This window comes from Corvus cornix, chromosome 6 (genome assembly GCF_000738735.6).
Source record: "Corvus cornix cornix isolate S_Up_H32 chromosome 6, ASM73873v5, whole genome shotgun sequence".
NCBI lineage: Eukaryota > Metazoa > Chordata > Aves > Passeriformes > Corvidae > Corvus > Corvus cornix.
The window spans coordinates 32,330,713-32,345,858 of NC_046336.1; the positions used below are offsets into that span (position 1 = coordinate 32,330,713).

The 15,146-nt window shown below is 45.7% G+C and overlaps 1 protein-coding gene across 2 annotated transcripts; it reads right to left on the bottom strand.

The window, feature by feature from the left end:
* Positions 1-874: 874 nt before the first annotated feature.
* Positions 875-11,927, bottom strand: TACR2 (tachykinin receptor 2). 2 transcript variants are annotated; one of them, XM_010400712.4, is made up of 5 exons: positions 10,794-11,923; positions 7,068-7,262; positions 3,846-4,002; positions 3,009-3,205; positions 875-1,759 (listed from the first exon to the last, which is right to left on the bottom strand). In XM_010400712.4, exons 1-5 carry the CDS (start codon positions 11,195-11,197, stop codon positions 1,564-1,566), a joined length of 1,149 nt encoding a protein of 382 aa, XP_010399014.1. In that variant the 5' UTR covers positions 11,198-11,923; the 3' UTR covers positions 875-1,563. The 2 variants fall into 2 exon arrangements, with proteins under 2 accessions (XP_010399014.1, XP_039409750.1); XM_039553816.1 differs by lacking the exon at positions 875-1,759 and having other exon boundaries at positions 3,005-3,205; positions 10,794-11,927.
* Positions 11,928-15,146: the final 3,219 nt, after the last annotated feature.

The following is a 15,146-nucleotide window of genomic DNA, read 5'->3' on the forward strand; positions in this document are numbered from 1 at the left end:
GTGGTGGCTGTCTGTAAATGCCTCTTGCTGCTCTCCCTCTGCCCTGCTCACACACCAGCAGTGCAGCTGTGGGAAGAGCAGGCTGGCCAGGGGAGAAGGCTGGCTGGGTAACATCTGGACTAGGAACTACCTGCTGGAATGATTTAAAATGATGAACCTTTTCAGAGGGGCCTGTGCTCTCTTGTCCATTAGTGGGACAAGTTTGTTGCATAACATAATTGTCTCCACAGAGCCAGGGAGGTGGAGAAGTGGAGAAGGAACATGCATCTGGTTCCTGTATTGGAACAGGCTTGGGAAAATCACATCCCTGAGTACTGTTTTGGTTCAAGCCATGAACCTTTTCTCTGGATTTACTGCAGAATTTAAGCCTGGCAGCACTTTGTAGTTTGGTTTTCACAGAGCAAAGGAGAATATTTCAAATAACTGGATCTTGTCAACATTACAGGAGCTTTTTAATGGCTCTGTGATACTGTTTACAACCCTGTCATGAGAGGTGAAGGTGATTGTGAGGTGCTAACTTATCACACCACTATCAAATGCTGTATTACTCTCATATAATGTTTATATTTCAGCTTCTCCTGTTTTTCATGCCTGCACATAATGCCTCAGGCTGGGAAGATGACAGATTTCAGCCTTTTATTTTCGTATCTAGGAAGAGCAGTGAGGGTAAATATGGGGTACGTCTGGGAAGATGAAGGGACTATCTGGAAAAAGACAGCAATGGGTCACTGCTGTTAGTACTAAAAGGAGGTAAAGGAGGTGGATTCTGATTGGATCCGTGAGCCCTGACCAAGCCAGTGGGTATCCCTGGCTACTGACTCTTCTGAGAGCCTTGCTCTCCAAATTAGGCACCACAATTAATGTGAAGGAGGAGTCACTTGAGCACAGTTTAATAGGACAACAACATATTTTGGGGCAAGGTTGTAGAAATTCATGTAATGACAACGTCTTAAGGAATTGTTTCTCTCTGCTGGTGAAATTGCAGGCATGAAAATCCCAGAATTCAGGAAATTTTGAGGGCAAGCTGTGTTTTTCAGTCTGGATGTGTTAGTATTTGCCTTTGTTGTAAACAGGCTTTGGTCCACAATGTTATCTGCCTTGGGGCTGCTGAGCCATGGGACTTAGCTGCCCACACAGCCCCGGGGGTCCATCCCAGCTGGGCCATGTGAGCCCCAGCCTTTCTACTTCATCGCCTCTTTTCTGAATTTAAGTGTCTTGGTGGAACAGAAATCAGGAGATCCCAATGTAGAAGAGAATAATTTATATTCTACTGATTGGTCCTGCCTCAGATCTGCTCCACTGATTTTTTGGCCTCCTGGGCATGATGTCTTTTCTGTATTGCAGCTGTTGATGTAAGGGAGGGCTAAACTTATGAGTTTATAGCTGGGTGATATTTGGACCTACATGGATGTAAGTATTATCAACACACTGCCTTTCATGCTGATGGCATCTAAAGAGGTCCTGTAGGAAACAGTTGCTCCAGAGAAAAAGAGGCTCAGGCTTCTGCAGATTTGCTGCCTTGGCATGGTGTTTGGGGATAGAGCCAGAACCAGGAGCAGGAAATCAAAGTGTTAATCGGGTGAGGGTGAATGATGTCTTCTCTTTCTCATTCAGCTGAGTTTCTGTGTTGAAACTTGTTGTTCTTGACTTCCTGTGAGTTGTCTGATAGAGAGATGGGGACATAAGTTTAAGTTTGTCTTTTTCTGTTGCTTTTATGCACGGACACCACCGGAAGGCTAGCTTGAAGCCAGACCGAAACCTGTAGAAGTGAGAAAAGAAATTAAATGGTGAAATGATCTTTCTAATTGCACAGAGAATGAACAAACTCATTATTTGGTTCTACCTATGAATGACTATGGAAATAAATATTTCTACTGAAATCAAAGGAATGAAGTGAAAAGCTAAATGCATAAAACAGTGGAGGGAGGTGCAATGGGAGTTTATGATCAGATTTCCATGTATTTTAAGTAAACATAAAAGATCAGTGAAATGGCAGGATCTTTGATGTGCTCAGTAGATGGTGCTGACCGTGCTGGTAACAGCATTTGTGAGATACAGAGCATCTGAGGAAAATACATGTGTTTACCCACTGGGAGCTTTTTAAAAAACCATGAATAATTAAATGAGGAAGCTGTCTGCTTTCTGAGAGAGGAGGGGGAAGACACGTTTGTGTGTTTCTTGTTAAATGCAGTTTGGGTGAATAGGCTGCAAAACTGTCTTCTTTTGCAAGCTCACAGGCAAGGATGCTGTTTGAAGCGCTCAAAGGAGTGAGCCTTGCAGCACCGCTCTGGAGTTAAACTTGGCTGGTGCAATCCCAGTGAAACTGCGCAGGAAATGTGCTGATAAGCATTTATTACCTTTGGAGCTCACTGCATGCAGCGAGGCTGAAGAGAGATGGGAGTTATGGATGCAGGATTTGGCACGGAGATCCGCGGGGCAGCCAGAGCAGCTCCCTGCGCTCTGCATCCTGCAGCCCTCTCAGCGCAGAGCAAGAGGGACATCTCTTGGCACGCTGGGGTTGTGCTCCCCTAGCTGCTCCCTCATGGTGACACGGCCCGATGGGACCTTCATAGGTCACCCGTGGGCTGCTCCTGCTTCCCATGGGGGTGAGCCCAGGGCTGCATGGGGGGCTCACGGCTGTGCTGGTGGGGCGACCTGGGAGGAGCAGGTGGCTGAGCCAGCCCAGCATTAGCTCAGCAGATGCATTGCAGGGATTAAAGATTCCTCCCTTGCAAGTAGGATGGTCTGCATGTGGAAATGGGTGAAAATGTGGCTGTGCTGATCCTATGCCTACTGTCTGTGCTTTTTTTTGGAGACAGAAAATCTTAAGGGCTGAGTCAAAACCTCACTCAGAGGGTATCCCACCTCATGTTATTAGCAGAGGATAAATTGTCTACTCGGCCTATGAACTGTAGTTGAAATTCACAGCTGTTCTCACCTCCAGAGATTCACATTTTTTCAGGCTGAGATTTTAGTTTTCTCTGTGCATATGTGTGCACACTACTCACCTCTGGTTCAGGCAGCAGTATATGATGGGGTTGTACATTGTCGAGCTCATGGCAAGGAGGAAGACTGCAAGATACACTTGCTGAATGTACTTCTGCTGGTAGATGTCTGCCTTGAAGCTCCCCAGGATGAAGTATATGTGATAGGGCAGCCAGCAGACAGCAAAAATGATCACCACTACCACCATCGTCTTCACAAACTAGGAAAACAAAAGCAAGGGGTTATTGCTGGGCTCTGGGTGACTGGGCTTGCTGGGGCAATGGGAAGTGCTGGTTTCACTTTGAGTCTGGTTTGCTCTCCCAAAGTGCAGTGTATAGAATGTAGACCCGGACTGTTGTGGCAAAGAAACCAGCCCTGGTAATGAAAACTGGGAACAGGGAGGGAGTGCCCTGGTGATGGGAACAGGGAGGGGTTAAAGCAAATGTTTCCTGGTGCACTGAGTGGACTCTGTAGAGGAACTGCTTGTAGCTACATCAGAGAGATGTGCAGGGAAATGAGATATCAGCTGTTATACTGAGACTGCTCCACCCTGTCCAGAGTTTTACCCTGGTTTATCCTGCAACCTGTGGATTCACTGGACACCAGACTTTACTCTCTAAGGGCTGCTGGCAGCCAGCTTGTTGCTGTGAGTCTTTCTTCCTTGAAGGCTGGCTGGTGCATGCAATGACCATTTTTTTCAAACTTGCAGGGTGATGCCCTTTACCCTGGACCCAAAATATTTTGTTAACCTTTCATGCCCAATCCCACAAGATTTCATATCAAACACAAACTCCATTTTGGAACTGGAACTAGCAGGGCTAGTGTGCTGGGGTTAATTATATTTAAGCTTCACTTCTGACCTTTTTTTTGGCATTAATTTGGTGTTCATAGCAGACTCTGTTCAGGTGGTTGCCTGGAGCCGTGCTGCTCCACAGAGTAATTCCTATAATGCTGTATGCAACAAACATCACCATTAAAGGCAGTAAATAAATCAAGACAATCACGGCAATGTGATACCTGAAAGAGAAGAACAAGCAGATTTTCACAGTCAGTATGGCTCTTGGAGGGCTCTTTCAGGAATTGTCTTTTGGATATATATGCTGGCTTCTAGTAACAAAACCACAAAGAAGAAATTTTGCCTATAATTATTGCTACAGGGACTTCTGTAAGCAGCAAAAGCTCATCTCTCTCTTGTGGTGTGATGAGGAGTCCTTGGGCTGGATTCACTGCTCTTTCAAGACAGGGTAACATCACCTATCTTTTAGCAGAGGGTTGCAGTCCATGGCCACCTGCACTGAGCTTTGCTATCCCACTGCAGTCGGGAGAGAGAGACAGCTGTAAAAGTACAAGCCCTTAAATCACAGGTATGGAAAAGGAATAGTCCAAAAACTACAGAGTAACTTGATGAATGTGGTAGTGGCAAGAGTGAAAAAAAGCTGGATCAGGGACTGCAGAAGGTATCTGGCTGCTAACAGGGTGCACAAAGTTGCAGACAGTGAGGAAGGGATGTTGCCTGTATTTGTGTAGCTGGCTGTTTTTATTTGTGTGAGCACACATGGTTAATGTATCACCAACAGGCTACGCAGTTACTGCTCCAGTTGAAAGCACTGGCATCCCCTTCAGCTGTATTTTACCTCAGCCCTTTCCAGTTTTCCATGTCACCCCACAAACTTCTGCCGGTTCCCTCATGCTGGGGGCTGATTAGTTTAAGCAACCACCATTTATGGGAAGGGAGCAACCTGCTCACTCCATTACAGCAACTGTCAAATTAACATAAACAGTGTGAAAAGCAGGATTAGGCGGGAGGGCTGTGGCATACACTGCTGGCAGTGACCCCAAAAGGCTGGGTGGGTGCAAGTGGTCTTTCTCAGTCTGACAAGGCTCTGGGGTTACTCCTGACATTAGTGAGGGGGGTCAGCTGCTTTGCAGAGCACTGTTGGAATGAGTGTTTGGGTCCACAGGGGTATCTGCTCCTCGGGGTGGCTGCAAATACCAGACTGGTGGCTGCATAAGGAAAAATACTGTATTTGTGAAATGTGGTGAGTTTGTCCCTGCCCGTCTTCCACTTTTTCTTATTGTCTGCAGAGTGGTGCCTCTTCTGAAGGTCTAATACTGTGTGTGGAGTGCAGCAAAGCCCTTTTAGGGTTCCCATCCTGGGAGGAGGAAGGGAGGATGGGAGCCTAAGCTTGGGCACATGTAAAAAGAAACTTTTAGTCTTGTAGCTTTACTACTTTGCTGCAAAGTTAACCTGTTACCAGAAAAAAAAAAAAACAATCTTGTGTGGTTAAGGTTCTTTACTCTGGTTAAACTTCTATATCCTTTATATCAAATATTTTTCAGGCACTGGCAGTCAGTAGTGCATTCTTTGGGTTTTTAAATTTTTTTTTTACTTGTTTCTGTCATAATTAAACACATTTTTCCTGCAGAAAAAGATCTTCCTTTGTTCTGAAGTCTAGAAATTTTGAAAGTTGGTTTTAGTCAACTGCAAAGGATTCAGAGGACCCACAGTCAACATAGGAACCCAGTTCTCAATTTTTTTTTGTTTTTCTTTGAGTTTCTTAATACTTCTTTTCCTTGTTATTTGGACTAGTATATGAATGGCTGCACATGGATTTTTCTCCATGGTCTGTATTGCAGGCATCTGTCCCAACAAACCTGTCACTCAGTATGATTTCTGGGGAGCGATGTTTCCAACTTCCTTTCTTAGAAAGATATGAAAACCTGTGGATCTGAGGCTGTTCAGAGAGAGAGAGCTAGTGAGTGATGTATTCTGGTCAGGAGCTGCTGCTCTTCAGCTGGACATCCCAGAAAGAATCTGCCCTGCTATTTGCCATGTTCAGGACCAGCCTTTCCAGCCCACAGGGATTTTGTCAGCATGCTGGGGAACTCATTTGAGTCCTTTCCATGCCATGGATGTGGGAGAAATAAACCTCACACCTTTCATCTGAATGAAATAGTCATCAGTGACTCACATATTAGTGTTTATCTATTCTCCCTCCTCCTCAATTGACAGGAGCCTGGCGCACACTGTTCCCCAGCTTGTGCCAAGGGGTACCAACAAGGACACCCAGGAGGAGCATCACCCAACATGAGAGGTTCGAGCCTGATTTTACTCTTTGCTGAACTGGGAACAACTGACAACCACTGGCTGAATATGCTGCAGCTTGGCCAAAATTATACAAAGCTCATGGAACTGGCATATGTTAGTGTGAAAACCAGTTAGTTTGGTAATAGCTAAGTTGAGGAGGCATCCAGCTGTCTGCCAGAGATGAAGACTGAGTGTGGGAAAATGTCCCACGTGCATGGAGCAGGGCAAAAGCCTTCACAACGGGTTTTGGTTTTGAAAAATTGTTTCCACTTTGTTAATCGATTTGTTGCTGTTCCTCAGTTCTTCCATTGCTACTTTGTATAAATATATTTTGCTTGATAAAGCTGTCAAACTGCTCCGTGCATCGCGTGCTTTGAATAACGAGTAATCACAGCAGATCCCCTAAATGCGGGGCATGGCTTGTTTCATCTGTTTGAACAATCTTGCTTTCAAGCAGGAGGAAATAGCTGTGAGGCTTAGGAGCTTTCGGGAGCGCAGATGTGTACCCAGATAAATCTGTCTATAAAACCTTAGGATGTTTGAAACATGCGGCTCTCGGGTTTTATTTTCCTTTTACCCCCACAAAGAACAGCATAATTTTTAACTAATATGTGACTTTTCAGCATTAAAGATACCCAGTTTCCTCCTGCTTGATGGAGGAAGAAAATCCAGAATCTCTGAAACCAGGATTTATTGCTTCTTTAGAGACTTTTTGCCCTGGTTTCTTTTCAATTCCCTGAGCCCTGTATGTAGGGGTTCTAGATAATATAACCAGTTTTCAAAGCAGGGGAGGATGGCAGGTTCAGGATTACCCTGACCCATGATCACCTGGCAGCTTTTTCCACAGCTGGCTTAAATTGAGCTTAGATGGGCTGCCCCAGCCCCACATCCCCCTGCTCTCTCTCCCAGCACTCCTCATAACCAACAGTTTGGAGATGAAATTATTTTCCTGGTTGACTTTTGCCTGAATTGGGAGTTTTATCACTTCTCTTACGTCAGCTGGTGCTTGGATCCAACGTCATCAGGCCAGACCACGATGCATTTCATGGTTCCATTGTCCATCATGATCTCGGCGTAGAAGCACTGCGGAAAGGCGAGCCCGAATGCCACCAGCCAGATTATCCCAATGATGACTCTGGTGCTTCCAGCAGAGAGCCTGGGCTTGAAGGGGTGAATTATGGCCATGTACCTGCAAGAAACATGTAGTGCTTTTACAGTGAAATTGGCAATCTTTACAACAAATGCAGCAAGTGTAAAAACTCACAGGACAGCATAGTGGGCTTTATCAATACAGACATTTTGATAGGCTCCAGGCCATAAATAATAAGGAACTAAATTCTTTCTGAAGAGAATGATAGCAAGTCTTAGGGCAGGATACATCAAACCCACATGGATGGATGCTTCTGGTGTGAGGAGGAAGCAGTCCTTTATGTCTTCTGCATATAGTCTTTGCAAGCATTCCCTTTATGGAATTCTTCACAGAATACCAGAATGGTTTGGATTGGAAGGGACATTAAAGATCACCTAGTTCCAATCCCCTGGCCGTGGGCAGGGACACCTTCCACTAGACCAGATTGCTCATAGTCCCATCCAGCCTGGCCTTGGACATTTCCAGGGATGGGACAGCCACAGCTTTTCTGGGCACCCTGTTCCAGGGCCTCCCCACCCCCACAGGGAAGAATTTCTTCCCAGTATCCTATCTAATCCCACATTCTATCAGCAGGAAGCCATTCCGCCTTGTCCTGTCACTTCAGGCCCTTGTAAAAAGTATTCTCGATCTTTTTGTTAATTACTTTTTAAAGTGCCTTACCAAAAATTGCCCACCCAAGAGTGCTCTTTCCTCCTAATTATGTCAATCTCTGATGCTTCATATTATCACAAGAGCAGACTGGGGTCTCGAGTATCCTTTACCTCGACTTTTTCCCCCGCTGATTTTTGTGGAAAACTTGTGCTGTCTACCTCTGTCTGTGACTGCCTGAGCACTTGTGCTTGCAGCAGAGGAAAGGGCTGTCTTTCCATCCCACACCTGCTCCGAGCCCTCACGGCACATCTGACTATTGGATTACTCATGAGCCCGGGGCGCTCTCTGGTTTTAAGTTCCCTGCGTGGAAATGCACAGTGTTGTAATGAGTACATAATCAATTATGCATTTCTTGTCATGCTTTCCCTATTCTTTGTCATGGATGTTACAAAGGCAAAATAGAGTGGAAAATGCCCATTGCCTCCTGGTTTTCATAGCAAAAATCTGACAAACTGTGCTGTCTCTTGGCCAGGCTGTTGGTAGGGAGCTCTGGCCCAGCCACTGCTGCAGGACAGGCAGCACAGTGAGCAGTCCAGGGCTGCACAGCAGCAGGGCCTTATTTAGCTATAAAATTTTCATGTCACCTCACTTTTCTTTAGCTTGCCACAGGCAGTGTTACACAGTGCTCGAGTCTGGTCAGGGAGGAATCCACTGGTGGATATTCTCCCCAGTATTTGCCCACAGAAGTGCCTGAAACTATGATCTGTGGCCCTCAATGAATGGCAAGTCCCAGGAATAAATGATGCCAGCCACTGTGCTGTCACTGCAGCCCATGTTGCAGACATCAAAGGTGTTTCAGGGCTGGGTGGAGGCTTTCCCACTCTGCCAGGGATGCACCCCCAAGGCAAGCTCCTGCAAGTTGGGAGATTTACCAAACCTGCTGAGATCTCCTGGTCCCTCATGCTGTGTGGCAGCACTGCCTTTGCTCCCCTGCTGCTTGTGCTCCTTGTGCCCTCTCTCAGTGTGACATCCCAGGATGCTGGGACCACAATCTTAGCATGCTTTCTCTGGTCCTCATCCATGTAGACGAAACAAGCTGAATTTTGGACACTCCTGTGCACTTTCCAAACAGGTCATAGGGGACTTTGTTAACTGGAATGTGAAACTTGAGCTGATTGAGAAGACTCCATTTCTGCCTTGAGTGCTGCAGTGGAAACAGCTGCTTTGGTAATGGGGAAACTCCAATGGTGAGCAATAATCACCAGGGTCTTCTCCATGGCAGACAAAAATCACTTGGAGCTGTCACTTCTTAGCCTCCTTCCTTAAAATAAACCACTTCAAAAGATGTTGTTTTATCAAAGTTAAACATTGGAGCTGGAGTGAACACAGGTTCTCATAACAATAAATGGAAGTGTTGAGTTTCCAGGAGACTGTGTCAGGATCTATTTTAAGGCTAAGCAAAGAATAGCTAAATATGGTTTGCAGTGAGGTGCCAAGTTTTCTTTCTGATCCGTGACATGTGACTAAAGAGATTTTGCCTATATAGGTGCTTTCACCAAAAATCCCCAAGGAACAAGAGTAGGAACCTATGAGGACAGGCTTTTTAAATGTATTCTTTGGCAGACAACATGTATAAAATAGCAGTTATCAACAACCCTTGGTTTACAGCCAGGAGCAGCAAAAGAGTATTTGAGTCTAAAAGTGAGCTGCCATTGATTCTAAATAGGGATTTGCTTTCATCTGGACAACTGCAGGCTGATAAACACGTCCCTCAGCCCTGTCCTCATGAGCTGTCCTGTACTGTGCCGTGCCCCCAGCTCCTGCACAGGTGTCAGCGGGCATTACACGTGCGGAAAAGCCCTTTTCCCTCTCCTAGCCTGTTTATCTGGTGTGATTGGTCCGTGATTGCTTCCTGAGGCTGGGTGTGCCGGGGTGATCTGAGCAGCGAGCTGGGGGGGGAGTTGGGGAAGTGACCCTGATGGCTCAGGGAGCAATGCTTTTCAGTTTTCGGACGGCTCCAGAGGGACGCTGGCTCCCCTCCCGAGGGAGCTGGAAGGACCCTTGTGGATATGGGCGCTTGATAAGGATCACAGGAAACCTGAAGGAAACTGCAAAGTCAAGAGCAGGGCTTCGATAAAGGACTGCCGGTATTCCTGGGTGCCGGGTCAGGCTGCCCCAGGGAAGTCCTTCACCGTGAGGCTGCAGCAGGGAGGGCGGAAGTAATGGAGGGATGGAAGGAAGGAGGGTAGAGAGCCTAAAGGGAAATAACCTTCTCTGCTTCTTGCACACACTATCGCTTTTAAGAGAGGAAATTTCCATAGACTTTTGGTCACTTTCTTGTAAAAAGCAAAACAGCTTCATGCTATTTAACAATGAGCTGTAAACACAGTCAGACTCCAGAAATGAAAGTTCAAGTAAAAGTGACTTGGCAGATGGAAGTGAATTTTATGAAAATACCAAATTACCCCAGAAGTCAAACAGGATCACTGTAATTACTGCCCTCCCTCTTGGAATAAGTCATTCTAGTGAACCAGGGGAGCAGATTCTGCCATTTCTGATCTAACTCCCATTATTTCTAGTGGTTTGCTGGACTCACAGCAGGATTGGGGGTGCTGATAGTTTCAGCAGCCTGCAGCATATTCTCCTTTTTCCGGGTATATCTGTCTCACAGTTTAAAAAAACCCAACAAACGCACAAAAGAGTGTTCAGGATGACTGGGAAAAAATTTATGGTCAATAATGTGGGAACAACAAAATACCAGCCACTTCCCCTCTTTACAGATTTAGGTGTGATTTCAGACCAGGGATAAAACAGAAGATCATGCCATAATAGGCATCAAACCCCACAGTCTGGCCCTCTTCCCACTTTGCTGATAAGGCATCTGACAGAGTGGGGGCCAATTGCACAAACTATTGCAATGATTTTTTTATGACTTGCAGGGGATCTTTTCGGACCTTTTCTTCTTCATTCGCCTCTTACCTCTCTGCAGCCACGGCTGTCATGGAGTAAATGCTCACAAACACTGCAGTGATGGGGAACCAATTCTGAAACCTGCAGAATTCCTCACCAAAATACCAGACATTGTGACTGGCATAGATAAAATTGAAGATGGTGTTGAAAGTGGACATCAGCAGGTCTGAAAGAGCCAAGTTAACGATGAAGTAATTGGTAGCTGTCCTCATTCTCCTGTGTGCCAGAATAATCCAGATGATGGTGGCATTGCCAATGATGGATGTGATAACAATGAAGGAGTATGTGATGGCCCACAGAGCAATCCTCCATCCTGGCTGGGTGAACTGGGTTGCTGCCGTCCAGTTGCCGCTGTCCTCGAGGGAGTCAGCCTGCGAAATGTTGCTGGTGTTAAAAACAGAAAACACACCCATGGCTTTTCATTCCTTGTAACAGAAAATCTTCTGGCATCTGCTCATTTTCTTGCAGTAGATGCTGGTGGTATGAATTTCCATGCCTTTAACCAAGAGCTGTTAAAAAGACATCGGGATGAGCTGTCTCATGTCCTCTCGCCCTGTTTTCCGAGTGATGCAATGCAGTTCCAGGAGGAGATGAGCGATGCCAAGGGCCTCCTCCTTCTTGCCTGGCATTTTAACCTACACTTGAAGAGCAGAAACTAAAGAACAACTCTCTTCTTCAGGTTTCTTTTCACTCTAAAAAAGGAAGAAAAAAAAGGGAAAGGAAGGTGTTTTCCAGGCCAGCAACAAGCGATGCCTTCCTTTAAATTATTTTTAGAGTCAAGAAAACATAAATGGAAGCCAAAAAACACTTCAATGCAAGTAGAAATTCTTTGTCAGGGCAGCAGTTTTCTAAAGCACCAGGTGTCTGAATCCTCTGCAGTGGGACTGAGGACATTTGCTGCTCTTTCCCTGTGTAACTATTAAGCGCGAAGCAGGAGTTGCACTGGGATAAAATCTCTGCAGGTTTTAAGGGGACTTTGAAAGGAGGCGGAGTCTCTTGCAGGGGAAACTAAACAATCAATTTAACATCAAAAGAAATGTGGCAAAGTGGTACATGAAGCTTCCCCCCCACATCCCCACTCTCAGTTAGTTTTGAATAATCTCTGAAATGGCCATGCTGCTTTATCAGGGCTTTACAGGCTTACCAGTCCTGCAATCCTCGTGTTTCCAGGACCCTGCCTGACTTCTTGTGAGCTCCCATTGTAAGAGAGAAATTATATTCAGTGCAATTCAGCAAGACCCTTCCTTTTGGATGGCTGCATCCCCTTTCCCAGTGTCTGCTGTAGGAATGCATACATGCAGAAATTTCAGGTTCTTGTAGGAAAGAGGAACCGCTGACTCTGCTCAGAGCACAGCACTCTTGCTTGCTGTCAGCTTTGAAGCTAAGGACATAAACATAAGGGACACACTGAGGCTGAGATTTCCAAGAGTACTTGGCACTGACTCATGCCTGCTCTATGGGAAGCTGAAGGTGTTTCAGGTATGAAGACCTGCCTTCAGGATTCAGAAGTGCCTGCTGTGCTGGGATGGCAGTAGTTTTCCAGCTCCTGTAGCTGCTGGAGCTGCAGCTTGTGCCAGGCTCTCCTGTAACAGGGCAGTGTTTATCAGTTCAGGATCCTTTGCACCAGCTCAGCCTGGAATCTTTCCTTGCTTCATTAATTTCTGGAGGCAGCCTTGAGTTAACCCATCACCTAACCAACTCTTTCAAACAGGTTTTCTCTGATACAATATTGCCCAAGTGGTGTTTTTAAAGAAATTAATACCTGTAGTCCTGCATGTAATGTCTCCTTCTCTTCACGAGAGACTTCCCTGCAGGTAATCCCTCTCACTTCCCTACCCAGAAACTGAGAAGGTGCACTTGTACCTATCTTCTGATGTGCATTGCAAAGCTGTTCTGGGTGCTTCTTCAAAGTCTTACACTGACACTTCACTAAACAGCTTTGGACCTTTCACTTTCCCCGCACAGTTCAGGAGGGCAAATGTGACTTTCATGACTTGCAATACGAATTCAACAGCTAATAGTGTTCTTCAGATTTTTTTTTTATCTTCTCTCTCAAATCTCTGCAAATTTGAAGGAGAATAGGAGCAAAACCTCCGTACATTCAGCTGGGAGTGCACTAAAGTGCTTTATCAGTTACGGAAAGTAGAACACAAGCAATCACTTAGAAAAAGGGCTGCACTTATTTACCCTTCACTGGTGAAGCTGCAACCTTTCTTGGCTGACTTTGAAGATGGTCAAGGTGCTCAGGTTTCTTAGGAACCTTCTTCTGAACCATCTGCCCCGGTCCCTGATCTGTTACTCAGGTGATAATCGAAGAGCAGCCACCCTTTGGTCAACATTTCATCATATGAGTCAGGAGGGATTTGCTTTCCTGTATCCACACCCACACCTTTTATTCGTTTGCTGGTTGTGCATTGACAAGGTTATCATCCTGGAGCCCAGCCAGCGATTTAGTGTGTGCTATCAGACTTTTGACTTGAAAACTGGAGCAATTTTTGACACAGGCTGGCTCCAGATTCCTCAGGGAAGTCGCATTTGCCTGAGACAGTGGGTAAACCTGCCTCACCAGTGGTTTTGGAGTTATACCAGAGAAAGGGACTGTCTGAGAGCAGGGGGTTTGGGTTTGGCTGGTTTCACTGTTGCTTTTATTACGGGCAGGATTGTCAAGGCCAAAAGTTACCGTGCTGAGTCACCAATCCCAGGTTTGAGCAAAGGGTGAGAGATGCAAACAAAAGATGCGGGTCTGCAAGGTCAGGAAGGGTGATTAAGGGGTGTTTTGGAAACATAATACCAGATAATGTAGGCAGTAGAGGCTTTAATTGTTTTGCAAGTTGGACTCTGCTTTTGGAGGAAGAACCTTTGTTCAGGGAACAGCTCTGAGAGCAGGATGTGAGGACCATGAGCATCCACCTTGGGTGGGACAAAGTGCAGCTGGCCTGCAACTTCATCAGTCAGATGTGGGATGGAAGGAAGCAGCAAAAATGCCTCTGGTAGCACTGAAAGGCTTTGGGTCTTTCTGACATGGTTTGGTGCACGGCTAGCTGTGGTTCACTTCCTTTCTGCAGAGCCCCTAAAGCCCTGGGTCAAATGCTCTGAGGTCCATAGCTTTAGGTGACTGTCTTTAGGACAACCCCTGGAGATGAGTGAGGAAATGTGAGGGTTACTGATCTTTAATATCACAAATATTAACAAAACAAAACCACCGCTAGTTGAGCTGTTGGATGGTCCCAGGAGCAGATACTGTAATGCACAATCTGCCAGGCTCTTGGTTGGAAAACTGCAGCCCTGTGCTGCACTGGGCTGAGGGGGAGAGAACACAGCCATGACGGACCCTCAGGCAGTTCATAACATCTTAGTTTAACCAGCATTTGCTGCTAAACTATAATTGTGTCCAGAAATCTTGCCGTTTGTGTAGACGAAGTCTGGGATTCAGGAAAAGAAAGGGATTACTCAATTTTTTTCATGCAGTTTCATAACAGGAACCTGTTTTGATACATTGGCTCAGTTCAGAGGGAAAACAACATGAAAACAGGCACAGCTTTACTCAGCTTCCCCATCCAGTAGGACATGTCCTGAAATTTCATGTGCAGGAATCAGCACAAATGACAAGGTAAGGTATTAAAAAAGTCAAACCAGAACAATGAATTTAGTTAAATACTCAAACGAGGAAGATGCCTGACAGGAACATGCTTGGATATGAATGATGCCCATGAGACATGAAGACCATGTGACAGACTCTAATTCCCAGCAACTATATGTGATGAGATTTCCAGCCTGCCATTGCTAAGTGTCAGGGATATTTGCAAATCTCTTTGAAAATGGAAGTTGTTGATATTTTAGAGGGTGAATGCTTTAGTACATTGTATTACTGTCAGAGACATTAGCGGTGAAGAGCTATTCTGTTGCTGGGAGTGTCCTGGGCTGGCTTGTTTTCCAGAAGCAGAATGTAGTAGCACTGCATGCAATAGCAATGGTACTTTTAATAATAGAATTATCCAGGGATTGTTTTTAGCCTTTATAAACGGGGTTTTGGTGTATTGTATGACCTAAAGAAATGATGTGTGACTGAACATTTACACAGTTCTCATACACAGCTCAGAGGTTTTCCAGTCTGTTTGCTAGGTAACTTAAGGATAAATGCTGCCCCACTTCATCTCCTCTGACACCAGACACTGATTTTCAATGCCATCTGTCTCTGCTCTAGGCCAGGATGAAACAACCAACTCTGTGACAGTTGTCTGCCACTTTGAATGAGACTTTTTTCCCCGGGGGAAAATAGCCCTTTGTGGGACAGGAGTGCAGTACTGCGGGCTTGAAAGGGCTTATTTCATCTCGGAGGCATGAATGGCGTTTGCAGTTCAT

What these genes read in the sequence shown, in the direction of transcription:
- TACR2 (XM_010400712.4), bottom strand. Translation starts at nt 11,197, where the DNA reads ATGGGTGTGTTTTCTGTTTTTAACACCAGCAACATTTCGCAGGCTGAC. An exon ending in ACAGCCGTGGCTGCAGAGAG is followed by an intron (nt 7,263 to 10,793) that starts GTAAGAGGCGAA and finishes TGTTTCTTGCAG; the next exon opens with GTACATGGCCATAATTCACC. An exon ending in GGATCCAAGCACCAGCTGAC is followed by an intron (nt 4,003 to 7,067) that starts GTAAGAGAAGTG and finishes CTTCTCTTTCAG; the next exon opens with GTATCACATTGCCGTGATTG.